The following is an 18,954-nucleotide window of genomic DNA, read 5'->3' on the forward strand; positions in this document are numbered from 1 at the left end:
CGGGAAGTTGGACTGGATGGGCTCCTGAGAGCCCTTCCAACCTAAATTACCTTGTGATCCTATAAAGCAAATGTAAAAAAGATCATAAAAGAAAGATTGCCACCATCTTGCAGAAGCTCAAGAGGTGGAACACACTGTGTTTCATATACATCAAAACAAATCCATGCTTGAACACTTTTTTTTTTTTTTTAAAGGTGATGAAGGTTTTTGAGCATTGCCAAATGCATCTTCAAGACATATCATGTGCACAAATATTGTGTACGGAATCAGTAGCAAGGCTTACTGGTATCCTGTTCGGTGGCAAGTAAACATGGCTATTCATAGACATTAAAAAAATCATTAGATCATTGAAAAAAATCAACCTCGTCCTTACTTTTACTTTTAGAAACAATCAATTCGAGGATTTTTTTTTATGAGGGTCTAAATTCCACTAACTCATAAAAAAGGGAAAGATTTCAGATGGTTACAGATACAAAGTTCTTAATTCATAGGCTGAAATAAAGTAAACCCCTACATTATCACTAGGTACTGCATGACAAAATAATGACACTAGAACTTGCAACTTTGACATGGAAAACAATTCCAGGTGAAAGAATGGCAGAACTGGTCTCCTTCCTTTATCTTAGCCTTATAAGAAAAACAATAGAAAAAATACTGACATGCAACAGTAACACCAACCATCAACAACAAATACACTTTTGAACCACCCAGGAAAACTGCACATGATCCTACATCTAATTTAAAAAGAAAACAACACTGGTCTAGTAAACTACTTTAGGATCATAAAATAAAAATTAATTCGTAATAGATTGAGAGAGCATGGAAAAAGAAAGAAAAACGAATGAAATGAAGGTGTGTTTTAGGAACTAGAATTTCCCACTACTTACATAACATTGGAGCCTTGCAAAAGCTCTGGATGGTACACAAACAATTAACATACAAGAAACTCAGGCACTTACGATTAAGCCAAAGAAAAATGAATGCTGAATGGATCTATTACTTGTGCAAAATTATTTTCAGCTTCTCCACTATTTAAAATACATTAACAATAATCATTCAGGTTTCACAATACTATTAACATTAGAATTGAGATGTTCACTGTACATGTAAAGTAAGGTTCTCAAAGTGTACTGAAACGATAATCAGAGTCTCACCTGATATTCATATTCTGTGTAAGGCAGCAACTTGTCATCTTTGAAAGAGGTTGAAGAACCGTTGTAAACAAGTGCAAGGTCTAAATTTACGTGGGCTTGAGTCGTTCGCCTTCTGTAAAGTTCATAGTATAAAATCTTCCCATTTGGCTGCTGCGGGCCAGTCCAGAGGACGGAAGCAGTGGGCTGGAAGCCCCCAGCCGCTGTCTGTATTTCGATGAGAGGGGCAGGCTGCACTGCTGGGGGTGCCTCCAGCGTCCGTACCGATGCCCACTCACTGGAGGCACAGCCCAGCTCTGTGCAAGCTTGGAGCTGTATTTCATACCTTTGGGAACACAAATCAGGAATGAAGTGATTAAAACACTGCAAATACAAACATAGAATGTGCATGAGATCTGGGGGATTTCTTAATTTCTCTTGGTCTTTGGCATTTTTAAATAGAAAACAGTTTGTATAAACATGCAGATTATATGCTGTGCCTTTTTTCAGTAAAAAGGAAGAATGCTGTCTTCTGGGTTTTCATTTGTTTTGGTTTTTTGGTTTCGGTTGTGTTTTTGGTGTTTTTTTTTCTTTTTTTCCCCAGACTGGAGTTAACATCTGCAGGAGTCAAATGTTCAAAATTGTTTTGATTTTGATGATATGAATCAAAATGATGATTCATTGTATGATATGATTTGGATATCATTTGTGAGCTATAGAGCTTCACTCTATTACACTCCTCTCTTTGGATTTAGATTAGTTACATGTAAATAGTAGACAGACTTATCAACCATGTAAGACACACAAATTATGCCTACACAAATACATAAGGAAAGGTCAGATAAATAATCAAGAATTAGTGGGGAAGATATTACTTCAATATCAAGTGTGCCCCTTCTGTAGCAGAGTCTGGTACACCCTCTTAAGTTTTAGCTCTCACTTAAACACAAGTTGTTTGCTTTCGGCTCAAGGGTGTGAGCACATTCCTGGTGTGACTTCATTAATTTTAGCCCAGCTACACTGTGAATGGGCTAGCCAACAGGTCTTTAGTCTTCTCACCATGAACTTTGTCAAACAAAGCCCTATTTATTCTTGAATGCAGACATCTTGTAAAAGATACACAAGTACAAGATTGCAGGTTTTGGAGCCCACAGCAGAGTGCTGAATTACTCCTTGTATTAATTGCAACCTGTGCCAACCCTATGCACTTTGTCAAGATGATATATAGCTGGTGTTACTACAAACTAAAAAAAAAATAATCCTGGTTTTATCATGTGCTTTCTAGACAATAAAACCCCATGGGTTTGACTATCTGTTTAAACAAGATGGTTGAACTGGCTGCCAGCCCACTGAACCACCCCGCAGCATTTATTCAACAAATGAGGTCTTCCAGACTTACCTACTGTAAGGTTGTAGCTCTGCCACTATGTATGACCGTCTCAGAAAGGAAACCTGAGATGCATCAAAGTCAACAGTTTTCTTTCCTGTTTCAGCAGGCTTGTGGATTGAGATTGTGTAATTTCTGATGTCACCATTTACTTTGATAGGAGGATCCCAGGCCACCAAAATCTCCTTTGAAGACCATGCCTGCAACCTAGGAGGCAACATCCCAGATGGAGCAGAGGGGTTGGTTTTTATCTGAGCTGACGGGCTGGTCACACTCCCTTGACTGTTATTTGCAGTGACAGTGTAGCTGTACTCCATGCCTGGCATTAGGGTGAAATCAAGATACCGAGTTTCCAGACCTGAGTAAACAAGTAGACCGTCCCTCCTCAGCTCATAGCTTGTGATTTCACCATTGGGGTTAGCTGGAAGTTTCCATGTGATTTCAATTGACTCTGAGCCCATGACAAGTAGCCTGGGAGCTTCCATATTTAATGGTGGAGCCTCCATGGTCATCACTGACTGGGATATGCTAGATGTGCAGCCCCCCGCAGTACAGGCAACCAATGCAAAATCATACTGGGTGTAAGGATGCAGATTAGAAACCAACATTTGCAAACTTTTGCCAGGATAATACTCTTCATTGTTTAATTTCAAGATGTACTTGGTGATATCTCCGTTTTGTATTTGGGGAGGTGTCCAAGACACATTAATTTGAGTGGCACTGACAGCCTGCAGAGATGGTGGGTCCACGAAGGCAGGAGCTGCTTCCAGCGTCTGTATTGCAGCTGGTTCACTGGTAGAGCAGCCTCCCATCGTGCAGGCAACTATCGCGTAAGTATACGTTGAATAGGGCAGTAAATCTTCATCTGTGTAGTTGAAAGTAGCAGCGTCAAAGCTGAAAGGATACAGAACGTCATTCTTTAGCAGCCTGTATGACTGAAGAATACCGTTGGGCTGTGCGGGGGAGGCCCATGAGATGAGCACTTTACGGGGGTTTACCGACACCAAGGATAACCTGGGGACAGCGAGACCTTCTGGGGCAGTCTGACTAGTCTTTGCCACTGTCCAGGAGCTGTCAGCGTAGCCTGCAGCATTCCAGGTGCGTATTTTATATTCATACCTTGTCCACGGCTGTAAACCTTTATCATTATATATGAATGCGTTACTTTCAGTGTTATATTCTGTGAAAACAATTTTCTCGTCTTCTGTTGTTGCTTTGTACCCTGCAGCGTTTTCTTTTGTGCATCTGTGAATAACTTCATAGCGAATTATTTTTCCATTTGGACTAATTGGCTGCAGCCAGCTCAGTTCAATGTTGGTAGCGTTCACTGCCTGGATTACAGGTGCCATCTGAGATGCTGGGGGTGCCTCACCTGTCCGGACTGGCTGGGGTGGAGAACGAGTGCAGCCTGCCACACTGCAAGCCTCCAGTACCAGGGTATAGAGAGTGTATGGCTCCAGGCGTCTGAAGAGGAACTGGCGAGATAAGCCACTGTACTCCAGGTTGTCATCACTGAAAATATTGTAGGTCTGGTGAATAAATAAAGAAAGGAAAAAAAAAAAAAAAAAGGCAGGGAAGGAAGAAAGGATAGAAGCCAGGACAAAAGAAAAAACCAAAAAATCAACATTTTTTTTCAATAACCGGTAGATGAGACAGCTCAATCTTTGCAACAGGGTAAGGACTACTAACCAATGATTCAGAATCTTACTTCCTTACTAGTAAAAATCAGCACACAAACAGATCATTGATACAAAAGGAATGTTTTGATCCATTTTGGATGTTTTTTTTTTTTTTTATTTTGGATGCAGTAATAAATCACTTAGTGACAGTTTTCATTATATTTGTTTGTTACCAAGTCTCATTGTGAGGCTCTCATGGGCTAGCACAAAGCTTCTCACAGGCTAATTCTAGAGCAAATCACTTAAGAAAAAACCCTCCAAATAAACCCCTCTAGTTGCCAATCTTGCAGGTAAAGGTTTACACTCCGTTGAAAACGTTGAGCTAAAAGAAGTCCCAAATTTCAGCTCAACATTCTGTCAAACCCATGTTTTCTAGAAACACATTTTTGCGATGTCTAATGTATGCCAAGTAAGATTATAAGCTTTCATGCATAGCTTTCTATATATTAAATGAACAATTTGGTTCATTGTAAATGAACATTTACAGCTGTAGGGTAGCACAGGAATGTTAATATATTATTCATTTTAATATAACCACAAGCAGAGAACACTCACAGAGTGTCTTGTGCTTACATAGGACTTCCGTCTTATTTTAAAGTATAATGCATTTGTGAGTCCTTTTCAGCAAAAATCTTTTAATTCAATATTCAGCATTTCCCTTCTCCTTTTTGATCGAGTGAAGTGTCAAAATGAAGATTACCTTAATCACACCATTGGGTTGGGAAGGCTCTGACCATTTTAGCAGCAAAGCCCTGCCGTTTTCTTTCTTTTCCACAGTGAAGTTGCTCAGGCCACTGGGTGATGCTTCCAACGTGCGCACAGATGTCCAGGGGCTTGAAACCTGCCCGGCGTTGTTTACAGCTATGACATGAACATGATACGTTGTGAAAGGTTTCAATCCAAATAAATGAGCCTGATGCTTTGTCCCCTGAAGCAAGAATACAGATGTTTGAGTTAGTTAAAAAAGTAATCAGCATCTGTGGTTTATGTCACTTGGAAAATAAAGTCTCAGCTCGGGGTCGCTACTGACCGCTTTTCAGAATACCCCAGCTGGTTACCAAGATTTTTTGGTGGGTTTCCATAGCTGAACCTCAAAAAGAAACTCTTAGGCTTTCAAAAAAACATCTATCATTATGGTAGAGCCTTTGAGGTTGACTTCTGGGAAGTCCTGCACAGTTCAGATCTCAGCTAGCAAACAACTTGCAGTTCGTTCAGCATGTGTCTGAGCTTTGCTCAGCCAGGATGAAAGTGCCTGGTACTATGAGGGATTCAAACACATGTGAAAACCTGCGGTATGTGAGTGATGCCTGCCTCTACAGAGTCCTTACACAACCTGTGTGTAGGTGTGACGTTTGACAGGCACGCCTTCCTGTTACAGCTACATAGAGCACTGGGTAGACAACAGTATTTCCAAGAGCACAGTTTTGTTCCCTTACTGCAAACTAATCCCTTAGAAGTGGAGGGGGGGCGGGGAGGAGAGGGAGGGAGGGAATAAATTGGTTTCTATGTTCCTGCTTTGTAAAGATGTCAGTTGAGGTAAATTCACAAGGTAGGACAATTGTGGGGCAACCTGCCACCTTACAAGACCCCTCCCTGTTTCTTCAGGCTGGAGGAAGCAGCCGCGCTGGTGATGGGGACACAGGCAGGCAGGATAGACCCTGCGGGTGCCAGACCCCCACCTCACACCGGCGAAGAGGGGCGAGGAGGAGCACGGCTGTTCATGGATCCCACCGGGCTTGGCCAGGGCTGACCTGCTAGCACCCAGACCGCAGCCCAGCACAGGCGCGCGGGGGGATGCAGACCGAGGGGCTTCAGCCATGCCCAGAAGGGGCCACTGGCCTCGCAGCTCACAGCTTTATCCAGCTTAACCAAACCGCATCAGACAGACCTGAAACCGCTCGGGTTTCAGTGCAAACTCCGATCTGGCAAGAAGACAATACAGCTGTAGCGTTGTTTTGAACAGCCAGAAAAGATACAGTGGCTAACAAAGAACAGGGGTAACACGTTTCAATGGAAGACTGTTCAGATTTGTCTCATCAGAGGAGCAAGGAAGAAAGGAGTTCAGCTGATCTCTCATATATTTAATCTCATTTTTAGTTATACTTTTGCATTAATTGCATAGATCTCAAGAAGGGGAGTGCAGAGATTCAGTTTCCTTCATGTGGCAGAAACAGCTGAAGCCAATTTCCCTGTTTCAGTAAGTCATATTAAGTTGTTAAATGCTAACACTTCCATTTGTTTAATATTTAAACGTTTGTTAAGCTATCAGACTCAGAAACAAATTTTAAAGAAATATTAATTTCTTTTTTAAAATATTAAAAGTTAGATCATAAATATTTAAATAGTTATTTCCTCACAACAATGAGTTAGTCTTTTAGATAAATATAGCACAGCATTTGAATGACCATTATGAATATTAAATCTGAAGATGCCACAAGTACAGATTATAAACATACTTTTCTGATAAATGATTCCTTTTTCTGTTAAACAGGGCAAACACTAGCAAGATTAATAATGCAAAAAAGTATAATTCTTTGTTAGGAATTCCCAGTCATCACTGCCAAAAAAGCATAAGCTCAAATGCAAATAGCAATCACCTCGAACAGATTATATATAAAAAAAGCTCTGGCTGCTGTGGGACATTTAGAGGTATCTTTTGTCATAAGAAACATGGAAAGCATGTGGGCTATAAAGCAAAAACATATGTATATTGTCAATAGCAGCACCTGTTCAATTACAGTTTATTTCAGTATGGAGAATTTAGTTCAGCCCCTAGATGGCAATACTATCAAACACTTTTTGTAACATGAGTACTTAATGATTAACAACGTGCGTTCAGTCATCCAACATACTCAAGGCAGCCATTAAAAAAATAACAAAACTGATTTCATTATAGATTCTTTTAATAAACATTTATGGCTTAGATCCTTGAAAGTGGAAGCGTTCAAACTGCCATAGCCAAAAAACCTATACAGCCGAATGCAAAATTATGAACTGCAGGTTAAAGAACCGAGCTCAAATTGAAGCTCATGCTTAGCATAAAAATCTGGCATCAGAAATTATGTTGGCACAAAACATGATTAAAATTAGCTTTACAATTGGATGTAGTCTGTATTAATAGTTTTTATGAGGACAGTTATCTATTAGGTTTTCAAAACAGAACTTTTAAAAGCCTAAAATTTACATTCCATGGTTCAGGGGTAGGGATGGGAGGAAGGGAGCACACAACATTAAATTACTGTCCCTGAACTGCTACACAGAGGTTCTCCGAAGGTACAACCCGTTATTACAAACACCATAGAAAGAGCAACGGCTCTGCTTTCTAATCAGCTGCATCATCGGGGTGGGCTTTTGTAACAGCAATTCTACAAAACTTGGCTTCTCTTTTTAAACAGAAACCAGCATATTTTTCATCAACCTCTACCATTTTCCAACTAAACCCCAAGATTTAATTATTTACAATCCCCACCACACCTTGAAATGAAACAAGGATGGAGGGATTTCCTTGCCTGCAGTTCGTCATGTTCTCTGGAGACTGCTAAACCATTCCTTCCAGGGATGACTTTTATCCCTGGCTCCTACAGATACTTCTTGAAGAACAAATGGTTTACATGTATTTTTGTTTTGTTTGGTTTTGAAGTAAGCTCAAGGGATGCACTCCCAGAATACAGAGCCACGTTTCCTCCCCCTGCACTGCTGCCATTGCCATGTGTGAATTTGCTCAGCTCAAAGGCTGATACTGAAAAGAGAACGGATGGCAGACTGATTCATTTTAAGAATTACTTTATGTCCTCCCATGACATTTTCAGCATAGAAATACTAACCTGCTGGAATGGTCAAATATAAATAGCAAAATACACCTTGAAAGGAGAGCACCTTTGGCTTCAGTGGACAGCAACACAGACTTAAACAGGTGCAGGATCAAAATCATTGCCTGGAATATTCTGCCTGGAATTATTGCCTGGAATAGTCTTTGTCTGCAAAGCCATGAACTCATATAGCCCATGTTTACACACTGCTAACAGTCCAGATTTCATTCACCATTAAAAGCAAACCAACAAAATAAAATTTTAATGCAAACATTAAGATGTTCGTAGACTGAGCGACCATGAAATCTGACGGACTACAAGCCCATCCCCTCCTTTCTCTGCCTCCTACTGCAAAGCGCTCTCACTCAGCCAGTCATTAAATTAAGAATAATCCAACAACCATCTACGTGTGTGCACTCTCACACTCCTCTTATACAGCCCATTCTTTTGATGTAAACACTACAGGAAGGGACACCTGAGGCAAGCTGTGACCAGCTGCCACGACCTGACCCCCGCAGCCCCATCCCCTGCCCTTGTGCAGCACTGACAGCACCACCACTACTCCAGGCAGGACCACACCTTTGCTTTTGCTGTGTAAAATGATTCACGTGCTGCCAGTGGCAGCACAAGCTGTTAACAGCAACAACTACGCTCCTCGGCTAATTCTAGCCTTCCAACTGCAAATTAGGATAAAAGTTATTTAAAATAAAACCTTGTTTTAACACATTTTTTCAAAATATAAACCAAGAGAACATGAATCATGAATAATGTATCTGTCAAGATTTGCTTCAGATTGCCTTTTTTGTTTGTTTTTTTTTTAATTCATGAGCACAGAAGTCACTTAAAGTCTGGAAACAAATTAGCATAGTCTTTCATGCCGTTCAAAGGCAGCAGCATCCATAATGCAAGGTGCCTGCCTTCCTCGCTACCTCCCAGTCCTCCTCTCCTGGGCACGGGCAAGGCTGCACAGCCTTCAAGGGTCTGATGATTTTACACTGCCTACTGTGATTGCTTCTGACCACTTGAAGTGCCCCTAAGGTGGCAACCGGGTCAAGAGGTCTTTGTAGGTTGAAAATGATCAAAAATTAGCATTGATCTGTAGCTGTCAATAATACTCTGTGCGGGTGGACTCCCTGCACAAATGTTTAAACTGCATACAACTACACAACCTAGTCATCTTAGAATCTATCGATCTGATAAAGCAGCACTTTCCAGTGCTGTCATTATGGGTTTTCCTCTTTTTTCAAGGCAGGCCAGCTTACCCAGTTGCCCAGGTCTCAGGGCATGAGTTCAAAATGTGACAAATACATCAGATCTCTGAACCACTAAAAAGCTGCCCCAACAGGCAGCTTGAGTGTCTGTCCTTTCTTCAGAGGTAATCATCAAAACTCAGCAAGTCATCACCAGGCATGTTAAGGTTAGGCTCTGGTTTCTTCTCTTTCCCTATCTTCTCTTCATACAGTAATTCCTATTTGGCAGCTATCTTCAGTATCTGATTAAAAAGCTAGCTCATTCTTTCTGTGAGTCTCCAAACTCAATGGCATCAGACGTTGCCACACTGTTAATGGTAGGAGCGATACAGGGAACCAAACCTCTTCTTTCATAACCCACAGACATAAATGATGGGAAGGTAATTCACTATGACGTTCCCTTGTCTACAGAGGCAGAGATGCCAAACGCTCCCTGGACATTGGAGGAGAAAGCTATGGTCTCCTGGCAGTCAGAACGTTAATCTGAACACCCTCCAATGACAGTTTTCAAGTTCTCCATCAAGGAAGCCGAACAGATTCTTCCACAAGTGAGAGAAGTGATGGGGAATGCTTGGGGTTTTACTAAAATAGCTTATCCTCACCTTTGGTGTTATCCTCTTATCCAGTTCCCCATCTAACCCAGATTCTTTGCCATTTTCTGCAAAGCACGGGAGTGCTTGCACCTTGACTCTGATATTCACTCTTATTTCCCAGCCTACCTCTTAGCCCCTGCCTTCACTCTACAAATTGCACCGAGTGCACATTCATATGCAATCACTAACTTGTCCTTTGGCTTGCCTTCCTTCTCAGGCTTGTATCATGCACACTGTTTTTTTCGTTTAACAAATCTACTCTATTCTTAAAGCCTTACGCTCAAATTCGCAGGGATACAACTTATGGATACACAAGTAATCTATGAGCCCCCTTCCTGTAGCGGTGTGGACTGGGATATAAGTTATTCCTGTGATAGTACCGAAAAACCTCAAAGGTTAGGCAAACAGAAACCAGTGTTATTAATTTTACCAGAAATTATCTTGCTTAGAGGTGACTAGAATTTCCATTGTCACCAAAAATTGATGTTGCATAATTTATTTTCCTTCCAATTTGTGTAAATTTTTTTTTACGTTTTTTAGTCAATTTTGTGGGCAAATTACACTCTTAAAATTTTACATTTTAAGAACTCAGCATTTCATTTTAGAATATTAAAACTGCCTTTCAATGACTATATTTTCATTTAAAATCACTATTATATTATTTGATATTACCCAACAGGCCTTCAATAGCAGTAACATTGATGATAATTTTTATGGTATATAAAACCCCCAAGAATGGTGAAAGAAAATTAAATAAACATTTAAATGAAATTTTTAAGTTACTAAACCCAGGCATTTATATATTAAACACAAAATAATTCTGAAACATTTTTGCCCAGGGATTATTCTGAACCATCTTTGGTTGAGATGAAAAGGCACTTTTGTTTTCCCAGCCCTGCAGTGGATTGATGCAGTCTTTTCTTCTACAGTGGCTAGGAAATAAGAGTCAGGAATTCATTATATTTGAGCTTGCTTTTTTATAAATAAATTTAGGAAAAATAATTTTTTAGGTGTATTAGAATAGATCCAAGTTACAAAGTAAAGCACATAAAATGGCTCCTTTATTAAAACATAAGCTTTGATTACATGATCTTAAAATATTCTTTTGTTGTGATTCCTGGCAAACTTAATGTTGGTTTGGTTGGGTTTTTTTTTCAACTTTAAGAAGGTTCTTGTAGTTTATTTTTAAAACAAATGTTAGTTTTGCTATCGACATCAGAGAACACTAATCATCTGTCCTTTGTAACTCCATGTTCCTGTCTTTCGTAACAGTACCATGCCAGCAGAATTTTTTAATAAGAAACCTAATTTGCACACCCTGTTTCACTCAGCACATAACTGAATCATTTCTATGTGGGCATGTGGACTATACCAGGGGGAAACCATTAGAAACAGCAGCAATCTAAGTTTAAAATGTTCTGCAAACAACAACAATTAATACCTGATATAGAAATATTACACTGCAGTTAATTTTCCTCCTTTCTGGCAGAGCATGTAAGGAACTGTGAATTGCATGTAGCTGAATCTGTTTAGTGGAGCTGGTGCCTATTTTCACAGTAGACAGTTTTCTTTCCTGGCACACCTGGGGACCTGCTGCAGTCTCACCAGGTGTCTGAATCTCCAGCTTTGACTTGAAAGCTAAGCACCAAAAAGAAAACTAGGATGCACTGCACGTTAAAATGAAATCAAGCACATTTAACAAGCCGCACACAGTCACTGTGTTGGCCTTTGGGTAGGAGTACACACTCTTAAACCACCAGCAATGTTGCAGTTTTACTGCTAAAATCTTAAAAAACCTCTTTGGGCAAAGCCAACACTTCAGTAGCCTTTTCCATTCTATTTCTTGTCAGATAAGATCTCTTCTCCTTTCTTTTCCTTGTCTCCCTTCTTCTCTTTTTTCCCTTTTCGTACATAATTATTTATTTAAAATCCATCAAACATCGCTGAATGCCACCTTCTTAAAAATGTATTTGCATCTGTATTTGTCTAATTTGTACTAAGAAATACTGAAATCCCCCAAAAAAGATTTTTCTGCATGACTAAATAAATCAAATAAACCAAAATATCAATGACATGACATTCCACTATAGACACCATCTAGAGGACGATGTCAACATGTTTTCCTAACATTAATATTTTATCTCTAACAACACTCACAAGACCTACTGTATAATAAACCACAGTTTTGCACCTTCCCCCCCTGCCCCCATTTTTTCACTGTAAACCATGTTTATTAATCCTTATCATGAGAAAGTGATGGAGAAAGAAAGAGGAAAAAAGATGTTTTTTTTAATAAACTAGATACCTGACGGGACTGTTTTCTCCAAAATTTGTTTTTGGTCAGTTCAAATGTGCTATCCTTACTTAACCTGACTGATCCTTTTTGGTTTTGATAGTCATTCTGGATATGAAGAACTAGATTCTGTTTCTCTTCAAAATGACAGGCAGAATCTGAAGGAAAAATGTTAATGCTATTTATCTGAGATACTATAAAGCATGAGGTAAAACATTTAAACCCCACTGAAAAACAATTATGAGTTACCCTCAGTAAAATGGACGTACGTTGTAAGTTTGATCTTTAGCTGAGTGGGGCATGCTTTGTGGAGAGCTGATCAGAGTGAGAGAGGATAGAGCAGAGACATCAGCAAAGACTTCACGGTATATGAAATCCAGCATCATATTAAAGAATGTCAAACACTACAAGACTTAGCTGGGAGGTTATTTTGATGTTCCAAATTCACACACTTGCGTAATCTGGAATCTGCATAAACTCATCAAGGCACTGCAGAACTTGCAATGTGTTGAGTCTACCTTAGTCACAAGGAGAATGGGAATGAATGGTCCTTCAGGTGGAGCTTTATAATCTGGGATAGAAGCGTGTCTTCAGGGAAGATAAAAAGCTAGGAAAGGCAAGCACACAAACTCTGCTGGGGTTTTTATCTATCTCTACATTACAACTATTGCACTCATACAGCTGAACTCCAGGAATATGCTTAAAATAAGTACCACACATAGTGCTCCTGCTGAGCAGCAACTTTCCATCCACTATTTGTTAGCATTTAGGAAGTGTTCCTCTCATGGATTTGTTCTATGTCGTCTGTAGGCATGGCAAAAGAAAGAAAAGCCACTGCTGCTGTAAAACAGCAGCTAGAGCCTAAGGGCTCAAACCTGCAAATGGTAGGGGGTACAACCCTTAATATGGAGCATTAGGGGGTTAATGTTATATTTTTCCTAATGCCATAAACCGTATTTTCCATTTGATATATTGGCTGATGTCCAGAATGAAGTTAGATGCTTTTGTCAGAACAAACAAAATCTGGACTGCTACATCAGTGCAGTTGGTGTCGTCTTAGTCTCAAATCTTTTTTTCTTTTAGTAATGTTCAGAGTGGCAGATGTTTTGCAGAAGGGCTTCTGTAATTTTAAAACAATGTAATGAAATTGTGGATGTGTTTGTTATCCTGAAAAATGGATAATTTACATACCTGAACTTCTCAACTCAGTGTATCTTGTAGCAATCAGTTTTGTTTTGCTGTAGAAAGAACATGCCCTTGTCATTATCAACTGTTTCGTCTTTTGGTTTCACTTGAAGTTTTGTTTTTCAAGCATTCACATTGCTCCTCCATAACATTTGTAACTACATATATCTGTGCCATACACCACTGAAACTCCTTTTAAATTACATCATATATGATACATGATATTGTGAAGACAAGCGGCTCTGAACATTTTAAAACTTCTCCCATCTGACCTTAAAATGACCTGAGCATAGTATCTGAAGGTTTCTATTTTCTGTAAAATTTGAAAAATAGTTTGGCTGTGGATTTGGTGAATAAAATCCTCCTTATTTTTCCCCTGTAAAAGCAATTGTTTTCATTTTTTGCCTTTGCACAGCTCAACAGCCATAATGGGGGAAAAAGAAATGCAAAGATAAAAAAAAAAAAAAAAAAAAGTTTGCAGAAAACCTTTAAGGGGACTTGTACAAGGACAATCTGAATCTTAACATAGATCGCAGGTGAACTCCCACATCAGTTTCCTTGAAAATGCCACTGAATGTCAGTTGTGCTCCATAAAATTAGGACTTTGCAGTTCTACATGACTTTTCATCATAGGACCTCACATCATGTTACAAACATTAATTAAGTCTCAGGATATCTCCCTGTGTTACTCTATGCAGCTTCAGGAAACCAGCATTATTGTTTTAGAAGCCATTTTACACAGGTACAACAGATGTGTCATATTATTGTTAAATGCGAGCTTACTTCATTCCCTTTTCTCAGTCATTCTGAGTCCTTGTCTCTCTCACCCAACACATGCAAGAAAGAGCAGTTCTAATTGCTGCTAAGTAGAGGAAGATAACACAGCCTCAAGGCAATTCACAGCTTTAAATCCCTGCTTTCTGCCAACACAATGGAAAATAAAAGCAACATTTTAAAGGAGACTAAAAGGTTTTTACTTCAACTGTTTTATTCTTTTTTTTTTTTTTCTGCCCTGTACTGAACAGTTCTAGCTTTTCATTCAAACTTTGCCTGATTTGTATGTAATCACTTCTGAGACATATTAAAAGGTAAGCATAAACAATTTACTTGGAGCTACATTATCAAGGCCAAAGTTTAGTCTGAATGTGTGGCTGAACTTAAAATGTCACCTTTAAAATGAATTTTAAAAAATGATGGGCCAAAAAGCATGCAAACCTCTATCTCTTGAAAGGCTTTCCTTCACAAGGTTTTTTTCATTCCTTCCCTTAACGCTTTACAATGCCTACATGTAAATACCTGCTCTCCAAACAGAGACTGGCTGAAATTAAATGCAGGTGTGCAGGTAGCAGTTTGAGAGAGGTGCACTCCGATTATGCCAATCCCTGCCAGGAAAAAAAGACTTGCTCCGCACCAGAGGCACACCGCACACTGCTTCTGCAGGTAGGGACACCCTCTCTTCAGTAGCTGGAGGAAAGTTCTGCCTCTCCTCTGAATATTATCAGGGGATATTGATTAGACTTATAATTAGGAGTACACTTTGGAGACATATTCCTCAGCAAAGCACAGCTTCCCCTCAAAATACTGACAGGTCCAGCACAGATCTGACACCTTCCTTCCAGAACTTGCGGGTTGCTCCCCCAAGTTCAGAGTAGGGGGTTGCTACAAGGGATCCCTGCCCCTACTGGTTGTATACTAGTGGAAAGCCTCAACAAGTAGCCTGGAAAGCCCTTGTGTCACATTATGGCAAGAGGAACAAAAATCTTGTTTTCCCATTGCAGCTGCTATGGACTGCACCGTTGACGAAAATAATGAGGTTCAATAAAGATTGTCTACGTTGTTGTGTCCCATAGCAGACATGTCTTGCCAATATGAAGGCTCAGTATCTACTCCACACCATGAAAAAGGCTGAAAAGAAGACAGGGTGGTTATAGAGTCTGGTAGAATAACTGGAAGAGAAGCTGCTTGCAGGTTTAATGTCCTGAAACCAAGCGAACCCAGTGGACAGATGAACTTCCACTGAAATGATGAAGAATGTAAATATTGAAAATATAACTTGAAAGCTGAAGCGTAACAAGTTTAGTTTGGATTCTGTATTATCCTTGGATATTTAAGTTACTTGGGGAATTAAAACAGACCGCTAAATCAACAGGTATATAGTTAAGCTTAGTACAAAACAAATTGTACTGATTTCAGAATTGAAAACGTCTTTACAGCACATTATTGACTTCAGCATATTAACTTGTAAATCCACTAGTTTCACTGTCTCATCTATTGATTAGCTGCGTGTATGCATGTTATAAATGAGCAACTCAAAAAGAAATTACTACACAGTGTAGTCATTTTGGGCCAGACATATAAATGTATTCAAGTACTTACAGATTAAGAGAGGCGCTATGGGAAACGGTCAGAGCTCCTACATTCTGACACAAAACCTTGTAGCTGGTGTCTTCATTTATTCTCTATACTCTGTGCAGAGGAAGGGAGGTTCCTCTAAAGTGAAAATCACGTTTATCTTTAAGTACTGTTTTGAATAGCCCATCAGAAAAGCCTCACTCTCTCTCCAGATCAGATAGGCTAGCCAACACCGGCCATCGAAAGGAAGTTTTTAGAATTCAGAGCTGTGATTTTTGGTTAAATTCACTTAAGACTCAAAGAGCAGCCAAGAAGCCAGTGACAACATCTTCAATCAGCACACAGCAATGGATCATACAGGTGAACAGTTTCTTTTTTCTTAAGGTGAAACCAAAAATTATTGATAGCTCAGAAGTTAAACTGCAGCTGTTTCAAAACACTTCAAATTCAACAGAAGCTTTCTTTTGCTTTTTCAAGGATCCTGGATCAGGATCTTCATGAGTAGAACAACAAAACTAAATGGTGTATGTAGATGGCATTCAACCAGAACAGAGGTTGGGTTTAGTTAATCCATAATACTGAAGCACACATCCCTGACTCCTGATTCCTATGAACGGGTTAATGTATTGGTAAAGATCTTCAGTCTGAGATGATGTTACTCCAGTCAGTATGGTTTAAAATTTCCATTAACACCCTCAAACCAAATATTATTACAGGGGTTTGTTAACAAAGCAATTGAAAGTGTTGTGATTCTTCTAGGCAGGACTAGAAAGATGGAAAAAGCAGTATGCTGAAGGGCTGTTGCAAGTTTTTGTCTCAGAAATCTATTTCAAAAGCCACATGTTCTCAGCTCTATTTGTCCTCAAAGGGGACACTGTGTTTGACATTAAAAGCAACCACAGCTCAAATTATTGTGTTACCTGGTGGAAAAGGTGATATTGTTCTCATTTACTCTCAGAGTCTCTATTCAGTCTTTTTAGGCCAGGACTTTCCAGTAACTTTACGCACAGCACTTAAATATGTCACTGTCTTAAGCTACAACTATAGCATAAATCTCATGATCTATTGGTACATCACGGGTCTAGGATTTCTAGCATAGACTAGCATTAGAGAAAATCTAAATTATCATCTGTCTTGAACCCCTGAAGAGAAAACAATAAAAAATAATTTTATGATCCCGTAATGACAAGAATAATACTTCACTTTGTCTGGGAAAAGATGTCTTCCAGACTTCTCATTAATTCTTTTTTAAAGCCTGTTGAAATATAAGAGCTCGGCAAAGTTTCATTCATTTTGTTTGTGATGAGTAAAGTTTTCTTTATGGCAAAAATACAAAAAATTTATCCCTGCAAGGAGTCCACTTCCCTTACTCTCTTGCTATATTAAATCTGCATTTGCATTTCTGATTTTGTAGGGCAATTGTAAACTTGGTGCCCTTTTTGCAGGCACTAGAGTAGCATCTCCACATTGCGTGGAGGATTTGGCTCAGGCTAGGAACTCTACTCTGAATGGGAAAAAAGAATCGGCGCATTCAAACCTGTAGGACACAGACTTGGAAAAATACTTGGAGCAAAATTTAGTAGCAAAATGAGTAGGCTAAACAGATGCTGGGACCTCTCTTCATCTTCCTGTTGTGAGTATACAACTCCTTGGAGTCCTTTTGGCTCACAGTCAACACATACTCCAGGGGTCTCATTCAGATAGGCCATACCCCAGCAGTAACATCATCTTTATATGTTAGGGTGATGTGGGCACAGAAGTGTTTAAAAGACATAGGTGCTACATAAAGAAGGAAGGTGGAGAAGCCATGGATCAGTTTAAAAAGACATCCTACAGCTGCAAAGTCAAAGAACTTAGCGAAGGGTACTGTGCTGCAGGTCCAGCTGCTGCTCTTGCACATCATAGGTTGCCTTAAGTGGACATGTGTTTGCCTCCTAAAGCTTTGCCTGTGTAACTACACAGCCTCCAGTAACATAAGACCTTTAAAGCACATTACCTGACTGTAGCAGCGTCCTGCCTGTTGTAAGGACTGCAGGAGCCACAGAATATCTGGAAATAGGAACAAGTTCCTGACAAAAATCTGAAAAAGACAGAATTTATTTTCTACTAGACTCTCAGGGCAGAAACGAATTCCTGCTCCCTTTATCACTCATTGTAGTCTCTAAGTGGGTTCTTAGAAAGGAAGGCTTATGGAGGCAAAAGAATGGATGAAGAAGCAGTTTCCACAGTTTTGGTGGAGGGAGTAAAGCAGCCTGCAGTTGCCACAGGTGTAACAGATGATGTCTGATGCCCTAAAGCTGTAACATGGCACCTGTTAACAAGGTGAGAAAAATTCCTCTGAATCTGGTAGGAACTTTGGCAGGGTTTTTTACCAGCAAGCCTTCCACTTCATGGGTAGAAACCTTCTCTCCATGCTCCTAGCTTTTCTTGGCACTCATAAAGCAGTTCAATGAGCATATCCTTTCCAAATATTCCAGCCTGTCAGATGCTGGTGGAAGGACATCTGTACCAATCTCTCTCTTTAAAGACTGAAGAGATTTTAATGGAGGAGTGCTAAAGAAACAGATTTAAAAATACTATACAGTTTCTATAGTTAAATAAAAAAATCTATCTCTTGTGCCTGTGAATAGAGAAAAATAGACTTAGAAGTTCCAGATCCTGTTTGCCACGCATTCCTGTAACTTTGGTTAGATAAAAAATTCAAGGTGCCAAGGGAAATACTTGCAGTGTGTGATGGAATAAACTCATAAATTGGACTTTGTTTCCTCCTAATACAGATTACATGTATGTAAACACCCCCACAGATTGTATATAGGAAGTTTTCAGACTACCATCCTCACAAGAGTCTACTGCTTTCTGCCTTCGGTTTCTTTGGAGCAAAACCCAACCGGCCACGAATTACTTATGTTTTAGTGCTTTCATTTGTGATCGTACTGGTACTGAGAAGCAGGAAGGACGGATACAAAGACTGCTTTGAACTGTATTGAATCTGATAAACTGTCTGGTTTGGGGACGTTTTAAATTTGTCAAAAGTCCCCTGTCATCTTTTCCCTGTTCCACACACAAATAAGATCCTCACACAATTCAGAAACTGTGCTAGGTTTGAAGACAAATGCAAGAGCTGCCTGTCAGCTCATTCACCAACCAGCCAACCCAGCCAGCTAATTCACAATCTCCCTTCTTCCACTCATCTGTTCGACATCACTCACTTGTGTTTTCATCATTGTCAAAATACATTTCAACCAGCATGAAGATCTAGCAGGAACTGGGTGCCCT

General features: G+C 39.7%; 1 protein-coding gene across 1 annotated transcript in view; it reads right to left on the minus strand.

Moving 5' to 3' along the window:
- Nucleotides 1-18,954, minus strand: part of USH2A (usherin) — a 397,508-nt gene that overhangs the window by 25,956 nt on the left and 352,598 nt on the right. Inside the window, exons 61-63 of the mRNA XM_080408501.1 lie at nucleotides 4,897-5,124; nucleotides 2,530-4,046; nucleotides 1,155-1,476 (exon numbers count right to left, since the gene is read on the minus strand). Of these exons, the coding sequence (XP_080264627.1) occupies nucleotides 1,155-1,476; nucleotides 2,530-4,046; nucleotides 4,897-5,124 (2,067 nt within the window). The remainder of the gene's footprint in view (nucleotides 1-1,154; nucleotides 1,477-2,529; nucleotides 4,047-4,896; nucleotides 5,125-18,954) is intronic.

Source organism: Falco punctatus (assembly GCF_963210335.1).
Source record: "Falco punctatus genome assembly, chromosome: 12".
Classification (NCBI taxonomy): Eukaryota; Metazoa; Chordata; class Aves; order Falconiformes; family Falconidae; genus Falco; species Falco punctatus.